Source organism: Montipora capricornis, chromosome 4 (assembly GCF_036669925.1).
Source record: "Montipora capricornis isolate CH-2021 chromosome 4, ASM3666992v2, whole genome shotgun sequence".
In the NCBI taxonomy this organism is placed as follows: domain Eukaryota; kingdom Metazoa; phylum Cnidaria; class Anthozoa; order Scleractinia; family Acroporidae; genus Montipora; species Montipora capricornis.
In genome coordinates this window covers 28,494,621-28,505,158 of record NC_090886.1, presented here as the reverse complement: position 1 = coordinate 28,505,158, position 10,538 = coordinate 28,494,621, and the positions used below count along the sequence as shown (strand labels likewise).

The window sequence follows — 10,538 nt, the reverse complement described above, 5'->3', positions numbered from 1 at the left end:
CGCGCACGTCATGCAAGTTTATCTAATGACATCACTCATCAAAACACGCGCTTTCATTGGTTTTTGAAGTCACATGATACGCGGTCTCTGCTCCCTACATTCTCTCTGGAGCGCTCGAATTTTTTTCTGCATACAAAGCAATCTCGCGCTTTGGCTCTATAAGGCTGCCGCCTCGTCATTCTCGCGTCTTCGCCCGGCTGACTTTTCCTGATGGGGGTTTCTCTTGCTGGGGGCTAATTGTCAATGGAACGAATAGATCATTTCCGAATTCATGTCTGCGGCCTCCTCTTCAAAGCGAGTCCAGGTGCGAAGTTGCGAAGTTTTTTTAAAAATGAAAATTAGTTTTCATTCATATATAAAGTAGAACTAATTACCATCACAAAACTTCGCACTTAGACTCGCTTTGAAGAGGAGGCAGCCTGAACTCGGAAATGGTCTAGACTGGATTCCCCGTAGCAGACGTCGTCGCTCAAAATCCCTAACAACGTCAAAATGAGCAAATTTAAGGTTCTAACAACAAGGTTAGCATACAACAGTCAATCAGTTGCTAATTGCATCAGTGAAGTTAATGGAAACGACGAAAATCAGAGCACCCTGTAGAAAACCCTGTAAAGGTAGTTTGAAATAGATGGTAGCAGAGACGGGAGACGCTGTTGATCATGACGTCTGCAATATCAACATTTATTATATAGCAAGCAATTCTCAGGCCAAATGGAACACTCTGATTAGCTGTTTTTTGGTCGAGAATTTAGAGTACGGACCATTACCATGGAACTCTCATTTTCTCCTGCGTATTTTTCTCTCTCTCCCGGGAATTCAAGTGAAGCACAAAAATGTTTAAAAAGACGGAATTTAATTTTTTCATCTCAACAGTAATTATTATAGCAAGCGGAATTTAGTTTTACATATAAGAGTACCGTTCAAAGTTTGCTGGTGGAAACCAATGTGAATGAAACGACAGGAAGTGTCCGATCGCGATGCCATTAAAATAGACATTCGAATTCTCAGTATTGGACTGGAACTAGCTTGCAATGGAGGCTAATGCGGGGAAATCTTTTCAAATGCAAATACTTTTTAATCTATTTCCCCGCATTAGCCTCCATTGCAAGCTATTGTAGTTCCAGTCCTATACTGAGAATACGAATACGGTTTAAAGCCAATATCAAAAATACCATAAGCAAATTGCTTCCAGTTTCTTCCCAAGAGAAAATAAAGACAATGCTTATGAAAAATTTTGGAGGACAAACAAAGAGTATCATGGTATTTGTCATATTGGCTAATAAACAACTTACTAACCTCACGTTTTTGGGACCGTAATGGGGAATATTAGCCCTCGGACGTTTTTTGTACGGACCCCGCTGCGCTAGGTCCGTATTGCCACGACCTCAGGCCAATATTCCCCAGACGGGCCTCGCGCTCGGTTAGTAAGAAGTTATTATCCCCAAACCGTACAGCAAGGGGTATTCTCAGATGAAAGTCCGTCCAGGAATTTGAACTCCACCCAACAGGATTTAAATGCGGTAACAATGCTTTCCTTTGGACAAGACGCACATCCTCAACAAGGATTCATAAAGCAGTTTGTGGTATCATCAAAGGAACAGCTTAATGGCGAGTTAAATGATATTTAGCAGGCAGGTGTAACATAAGAAGAGAAGATGGCATCGTTTGGTAATATTTCAACATAAATTTAATACTTTCATAAAGATTTAGTTCTCTATTCAGACCAAAATAATCAAGATCTAATAATCCAATTTCAAGTCAAACATTCAGTTTTCAAGTAGTCAAAACCCGCTAAACCATTTTTTTTATTCTATTTAACGCCAGACAATTTCCCCATTTCCCTCACCAAAGAGTTAAAACATCTTCGTCCACTAAAAAGGTATGCCCCCTTAAACCTTCACAGTTATAGGTTTACTCCGTCTTATGCTTGTCAAGTTTACTCGTCAATGGGGGTTGATTCAGTGGTGAACCCTGAAGCCCTTAAATTAATCATTGGCCTGGAGTACCCACCCGAAAATGATGCTCACGTAAATAATTATTATCTGCATAATTATTACCTCAGCATACATTCAATAACCTCCTTAGAGGGAAAGGATTACCAACATGAATGTCCACTCAAAAGCCCTTTGCCTTCTAACAGGGTCAATTATAGATTTTATTGTCTAACACCAGACAATTATTTTTTACCCGACTGGGGAACCCCTTGGGGGCAAAAAGAGTTGTAAAAGAACAAGCACACTTGAACATATGATTGATAAAAAGATGTTCAAATGTTTGCCTCAAATCTAGCAAACGACCCCAGCACAAAAGTCACGAGATTGGAAGTAGAAAAAATAAACATCAATGCCAAATTACGAATGAATTTATTTATCAGTTCCAAGACCATGCAGCTCTAACTAATCAAATTCAAGAAAGCAAGTTACAACATTTTTCCCAACTTTAAAAAAAACCCTTTTGGCCAACGTTTTCCATTTCAATTTACATTCAGTACACTTCAGTTGGCACTTAGACCATATAAACTGAACTGAGGAATACAAAGAGCCCCAACTTAACAACATAACCACAGAAAACGAAATTTTCTTTGGTGTTGAACATTGTCTGTACTCTTATCAACATCAATACTGTATTTGTCATCACAGTGGCCAAAAGTTGTTGTGGAGTCTACAACATTTTGACTAATGTGTTAACGGATATCATTGTTGATAAGAGTACAGACAACGCTGAACTACATTCGATTTGTTAACTTGCTGATATGACTGCACAATATTGTTGCCTTAACCTACATGTTGGCTTATTGTTGTTAGAGACTAATGTTCCAGTATCTTTTGGTGGCTCAGGGTCAAAACATGATAGTAAACACTTTAATAATGATAGGTCCCTCGGGAAACAGTTCATTTTGTTCCTAGAATCTCGTTGTTTCCCCGAGGCGCAGCTGAGGGAAACATTGAAATTCGAAGGAAACAAGATGAACTGTTAAGTGACTTGTTATATAGCACAAAAAGAAAAACGTGCAATGACAACAGCGGCCATTGTCAGTCAACATTCTGGGGTAACAGTGCGCTGTTACCCTTTGACGTCATAGATATTGCACTGTAGCCCACTCAGAGACTTTGTCTAGGTAACAGTTTTATTGTTAGATGTCATGAGAGCGTGTGCTGCTGGGGGAAAAATTCAGCTATATAACAAGAAGTATTGTTACATCTCTCTTGGCTGCTTTGGCAGGCAGCATTGTACAGTGTGTCTGGCTTGAATTTATGCTGTACTTTCTTGAGGTGATTTCATCAGCAAAAGATAATAATTATTATAAGAAAAATACTTACTTCAGAGTTTGACCAAAATCATGACGGAAAGAATATGATTGGTTTATTTCCCAAAATGAGAGTTCCTGATTGGCTATTACAATAGACCATTTTACAGTTGTGTGCTTAGTTACCTGGTCTTTGAATGAAAGTGAGGCTTTATTATGTACATTACTAATTAGCATATCTCTTATCTTATCACTGCTATTCCTCTAAACTTTGATTCGAAGGAAACTTAACTTTCTGTGGTATCCTTCATCTAGTAGTATATTAAATATTTCCTTTCATAATCTCCGTCATTGTAAATATATTAACTATTAACTTTGCTTCACCCAACTCGATTAGCTTTGCTAAATTTGGGTGGAAAAACTTTTCATTCTAACTAGTATTGCATGTAATAAGCGTTGTTGTTGTTATCATCAACATGATAAGGAAAGCTGGGAGGTCTGTATCATAACGTCAACCCCAGCCTCACTTGCACTTAAAGGCCAGGTAACTATGGACACAACTGTAAATAGGTATTACTTTTTGGTTGGGGTTCTGGTTAAAGTTCATAGTTAGAGGGTCAGTTTGTGATGCCTACACCAAGTAATGTGGATGGAAAACCGTCCAAGTTTAATTTAGCCTAGTTATCATGTGTTGGGATGATAGGACGATTCTGCAGTTTCCCGACCATCCCAGATGTTGCCGACTAATGAAAACCATAAATCATAGACATCCCTGATAATTTGGGATAGTCGGGGACCAATCGGGAAAATAGGAAGAGTTTCTATTTTTTTTAAGCTTGTTACCAATCCTCTGAATTGCAAGTTTCAGGTTTTGGCGCACTTTTCACTTCCCCGACACGTGAAAACTAAGCTTTGTGGTAACATGGCAGCAAAATTGCTCTGGTTTAGACAGCGACTAAACAAAAATATGAGTTTTGCTGGAAGTTCTGGTGAAAGAAAGAGACAAAACAAGTGTCTTTTGGGAACCTTATAAGGAGAAGATGGTATTTGGATGAGAAAAAGTCATTGTAGTTCATGCATTTGATGCTTTCATGGGATAAAGGTCTAGTGAGTACATTACAAAGTGAAACTGTACCAAGCCAGTGTAAATGGCGAGCTTCTGCTTTCAACTTTTCAATCATCACATGACGTTAAGTTTCTAATTCCTAATTTCTTGCTGATTTATAGTCATTCATATTAATTATCAATATGAATGACCAATCAGCAAACAAGTAATAATATTAAACTGAATGCTCAATGGTTACAATAGGCCTTGATGCATGATTATGGCTTAAGATTTTTATGTTCAACTTGCTCAAACTTCACCACCAAGCCACATACAAGCCTTGTTTGCACAAAATTATTCACATCAACTGGACATGCCATACTGTTTGCATGTGGATTTTCTTTACAAGTTTGGTCCTTTGGGATTTTGCTCATGCTAAAGTTTACAAGTTTGATTTTCAATTTTTGAAGCTTGGTGGTGAAATTAGCTAGTCAGACGTCATCATGCATAAGAGCTACCGGTATTTCAGGAAAAAAGGCTCTTAACGTAAGTACCTATTATTATTATTATTATTATTATTATTATTATTATTATTATTATTATTATTATTATTATTATTATTAACCTGACTTAAGCAAAACCTGACCAAACTTCCAATCACGATTATACTGTAATGCATACAAATAATTATTATAGCTACACATACAGTCTGTACTGTTGAAGTGACTGTACCCACATGTACAGAAAACCAAAGTTCTAATATGTCACAGGTAGGTATTACCTCATTTTGCATTTAACTTAGTTAACAACTTTAACTTTAAAGGATCTTCCAGTCTTGACTCATATCAAATAGTTACCAATATATACATATACCGGTATGTGTTGGAAACTTTAAGGAAAATGCAATGTACCATGTGTTTCGCACCATAAAATCCTTGCAAAGCCTTCTGAAACAAGAGAGAAAATTGATTATTGGTTCCTAGCTTTCTTAAAAAAAAAACACTAAGGGTAATATAGCAGCTATTATAAGGTACAATGTGATTGGTTGGGCTGAAGTTCAGGTCACGCTGAAATTTTTTAATTCCTTCTATATTATGCATGGATCTTATTTTTCTTTGTAATCACGAGTAAAGAAAATATACATAGTAATAAAGGAATTTTGTTTCAAACAAACATGCATGTATAGAACACTGTCCTCCTAATAAGGAACTTTCTGAACACATCATGAAATTGTTATTTTTTCATGTAAGCCATTTAATGTTCCTTTCTTTCTTCCACATGGTCCAGTAATTAGAGGGTTGGATTTGCATTGGGTTCAAATCCTCAGTGCTTTTGAACACTGGATTTGCTATATCTTCTGATACATCTTATGAATATGAAAATTATTTCAGTTTCATCAAAAGACTTGATAAGATTAACTCACCATAGTAAGAAAGAAATGCAAGCTGATGTTTAGAGCATCACATGAAGCTCTTTACCAGTCCTTCTCTTTGATGACGAGCTTACGCTCAAAACGTCAGCTCCCAAAACTTTCTTCCAAGGTTAATTTACCACTCAGTTTGATAAAACTACAGGTAAATTTTTGAGTTTCACTTCCCACCAACACAGTTTTTCATATGTTTTGCAAATAGCCAACTGGTTGCCTCCCGGAAGTTCAGGTTTCTAGCCATGTTTTGTTGAATTTGTTTGAACTACACTGTACATGTAGCTTGAAGAGCTCTGTACATTGTACACTTCTGCTATGAAACAAAGGAAAACACTACAGAACTTGCAGTATTATTAAGTGAGACTTACGCAAAGAGGACTTCAAAATGAGAAAGCATCAGGCAAGTGGTTCAAACATATATGGCTGAGCTCCCATTTCAAATTCAAAAATGTCTTCAAAGTCATCGTATTCATCATAATCATCATAGTCATCTCCATCCTCATAATCCTTTTAGTCGTCATAGGCATCGTCATAAAAATCGTCTTCATCATCTTCATTATATTCATCATCATCATAATGAAAGGAATCGGCAACTCTGCAGCGACGTTCCAGTGGAACAGGATTGCCAGGCAAAACATATGATCGCCAAACAAATTGCAACCGTGTGATAGCAGCCTCTCCTCGAGACTTTACCACAGCACCAGCAACTCCACCAAGATATCCATAAGATCCAGGCGCAAGCTCTGAACTAAACGAACCACCATTTTCTCCATATGGGCCATAGCATTTTTGCTTCCCATCTTCGTCTTTCTTGTTTGTGTAGAATGTGAGACAATCAATCATCCACCCAGATTGAACATCAACTTTGACGATCTTCTCATTCTTTTCCAGATGAAATTCATGATGCACATGGTCTTCCCGAGTATTCTCAGCACAGATGCCTTCACTGTCATGACCAAATGTCATCGCACTGTTATCTTTGTAGTAAATCTTGAGGCCACCAAGCACAGACATCCCATTCCACTGCCGAATCCACAGTTCCATCCCAGTCACGTAATGATCGTTCTCCAAATCTTCAAACATTTCCTTGTTTGTACACCATGCAATTTCAGGTTGCCGGGTGGCAAAGCAACTTCCCCACGAAAAGACATATTTTGCAAACTTCCTTGGCTCTGCCCACTTTTTATCAGGCATATCATTCTCTGGAGGGTGCACTTTCAGTTGTTTGGCTTTTTCCAGCAGTTCATCAAATTTGCTTTCTATAAGCTCATGAGCACTAACCTCTTGGAGGTATTCTGTTGATAAAGTTGGGAGTCTGACAAGATGAAGCAACTGAGTAAGATGAGTTTTTCTCTTTTCTGTGTCCTGTTCAATGTACTGTAACACTGCCTGCAACACAATCTTTTCTCTCTCTTCTACGCAGGGGATCAAATCTTCAACCACAACAAAAATTTCTTCTTCAGAAAGCAGATCAGTTAGAAGCTTTATTGGAAGACGGAGAAATTCATCTTCCTTGCACACTTGGGTGAAATGCCTCAGAGCATACTTCTTGGCTTCGTTACTCAGTCCTTCCAAGGCGAATACATCCGCTAACTGCCAAATGCCCAGACAGGTTTTGACATCTACTCCCTGCTTCAAGAAATCCCCACAAGATTTCTTCACAAATTCGATTCCCAAATAGTTTGCAGCTTCCAGTAAAGTTTGAACGTTGTCTCTGCTGATGTTGATATTCCCCGAATAGGCGAATTCTATCAAATCGCTGACGGCGCTTTCGTCTAGACCAAGAATCTCTATCTCTTCCTTTTTTCCTTCTTTCCAGTTATTTCCAAGAAGAGCTTCGAAATACGGACTAAACGAGGCCAGCACTACACGATGGGCTTTCAGCGTTCGTTCTTGGCCAATTTTTAAACTGATATCGGTGTATCTACCATCTTTGTACAAATCAAAGAGCCCTTTCAGAATACTAGAGCCATGGTTCTTGTCAGTGAAACACAAGGGTTCCACATTCTCTGAGAAAGATCTCTTCAAAAGTGGCGAAAATGTATCTCCTTTCGTCGCCATGTTGACTTTCCCGGAGCAACTCACGTGGACAACTCTTTACCAGTTTCTTTTGAGTGATGTTGTCCACGGCCTCGAACATGTTTTAAGAGGTGGATGTGAAGGAGGCGGCGATTATTTCTTTCCCACCTCGACCAAAACATACTCTCAAAGATATCTAAATTTTTTAAAACACAAAGAAGGATTGAACAGTTGCCCCAGGGAAAGAGTGCAACAAGTGATGATGCAATATATGACGGATATTCCTTTTTCGGGCTTTACGCTTTTCCTCAGAAGACGTTTCGGTTTCAATGAGACCGGAAACCACCCATAACAAATTCCCGCATAGAACACAGAGCCGTCTGTATGAAAATTTAATATGCATGTAGTCCCAGATAAAATGAAACTAAAATTATCATCCCTGTTCTCTGAACAGCATATCGAAAATCGTGCTCTCTAAGGTAACTGTTGAATACTAATGTTATACAGTTCGAAAGAGATAGCAAATGGATCCGTGTACTCGGTGATTAATCGGGGAAAAAAGGATTGCTTCTTTGCTGGAGTCGAACCTCATACCTTCCGATTCCTTGTCCGGAGACTCGTGGGAACTCAAACATTACAACATATTTATTTGAAAATTATCTCTCTATACTGCTAGCTGCTTGGAGTGGATTATCCGAATGATTCATTTTTGCCTTTGCAGTGACGGAGACGGCAAATGTCACAATTCAGTAAATAAAATGATAAAATGATTTTTGCCATTGTCTCTCGGTGATACTCGGAAGAAATCCGAGTGCCCTTTTGATGAAGTCGGACCCACGATCTTCCGACTGATTGGTTTGAACGTAGTCGGCCGAGATATTCGGCTGTGTTTGACCGATACCTACTTGTTTTAGTAACAGTCTCCTTGGTAATCCCCATTAGGGACATAAACAAATAACAGCAAGGTAATAACTGGTTTCGCCTATTGAAAAAATCTGGAGTCTTATTGGTTATCAAAGAGACGGGTTCTTTTATATCTGTGGTTTCCACATTGTAAAGACAAAAAGAATGTTTGTGAGTAGATATCTTTCCTACACCATGCAAGATGATTTGAATACGTGACACATAGTATAAATACCACAAGAGATGACACTTTTTCATTGAAACTTCATGAGCATTAGGCAAAGAGGATTCTAAGCGACAAATATTGATATACCACTTGTGACGGTTAGTTTTTGGAAGATCTACCTGTTGACCACTTTCATAAATGGCGACCTCTTTTACAATCTTTTGTATTTATCTTAATTAGACCTACTGCCCTCATTTTGAAAGAATTATTCTTTTGAAAATTGCTTGTCGAAGCGTGGTTAGAAAGGCTTATTAGCTTTAAAACAGAGATAATATTTTATTTGGCCACCATTTCGAAAGAAGTCTATACAGTGTCTATATAGCGTGCTTCACCCTGGACTGCAGTTTGCCTCATGGAACAGCAGATGGGAGCAAAAGCGACACGGGAAGTTGAAGCTTAACACATCAAGCACTAAGAAGGGCGCAGATTTTAAATTAAGTTGCTGTTGTATGTCTCAGGCTAAGAGTGACTTTCTACTCAAACTTTTTTCAAGAAAAATAGCGAGAGTTTAAAATAGTTCAGGTGACTTTTCGGTGCCGATTCTTAGGCAGTAATATGCTCGACTTGGAAATGTATATAGCAACGGCAGAATTCGCAGGCTTTACCACTCAGAGAAGAGTCTTGGGATCTAATGGAACCCGTTATGGCTCACCGGCTAGCCGTGCCAAAGGTCCAGAGGAACTTTTAGCTACGGAAATAAAATTTTGACTGAAGCTTTCTGCTTTCAGCAATTATTAGGTTTCAGTTGAATAGATTCTTAGTTTGTAATTTTCATAGAAAGAGGAAACATTCATTTCAAGGTTGACGAAATTTTTGCCTGATCCCACCCAAGCAAGAACTATAGGAATGATAGTCTATCGTTGTATCTTAAATTCTTTAGAATTACACACAATGCAAGAATAAAAGCACACTGTGGAATGAGTTGAAGGTTACAATCCTCAAGACTTTTTCAAACGACAATTTAATTGCATTCATTCTAACATTAACAGATTTAAAACAAGACTTCAGAAGAGAATAAGTCGGACGAGCATCTCTCAGCCTCCGATAAAGATTTCAATCGCATAATAACATAGTAAATTACTTTTGATTTGAATAATGCAGCTACGGAATCCTATTTTCTTTGATGCTTTAAATTTTTGGTGGGAATCGATAAAGAAGGGCGTCAGCTATTGCTGAGAAGTCTTTATGATTTCAATCATTGCCTTATAAAGCAATCTTTGCAGCGGATTCAAAACAAACGATTTCATAAAATCACCAGTTTCACCCGAAATTAGTTTTTGTTTGTTTATCGGTCGATAAATCAGATCTTCAATTTGTCAACAAGGAATGCTTTTCTAACACACCCACTCTCTTCTTTCAAAGGTTGTCACGTCCACAAAGAAGGAATTTCTCACAGATGACAGGAAGTTTTCATCGATCTTGTAATTGCTTGATGACAAAGATATTTATTCATCAGGCGGTTTCCTTCTATGGAATACCGCAACGAAAAAAACTGGTGGTTTTGACTTTAAGGACTTCGATCTCTCTAAGATAAAGGACTGAACGTATTGCATGAAAATTTGTTGCAGCTCGTTATCGAGACACTTCAGACCGACATCGACAGCAAAAGAACTTCAGCACCTCTTGAAAAGGGTGGGGTGTTATATGATGCACAGTTGGTGTTAACTGGTGT

The 10,538-nt window shown here is 38.3% G+C and overlaps 1 protein-coding gene across 1 annotated transcript; it reads right to left on the bottom strand.

Moving 5' to 3' along the window:
• Positions 1–2,346: 2,346 nt before the first annotated feature.
• On the bottom strand, positions 2,347–7,891 carry LOC138045880 (kelch-like protein 17). The gene is made up of 2 exons (XM_068892510.1): positions 6,087–7,891; positions 2,347–5,239 (listed from the first exon to the last, which is right to left on the bottom strand). Exon 1 carries the CDS (start codon positions 7,777–7,779, stop codon positions 6,229–6,231), a length of 1,551 nt encoding a protein of 516 aa, XP_068748611.1. The 5' UTR covers positions 7,780–7,891; the 3' UTR covers positions 2,347–5,239; positions 6,087–6,228.
• Between the last annotated feature and the right edge of the window lie 2,647 nt (positions 7,892–10,538).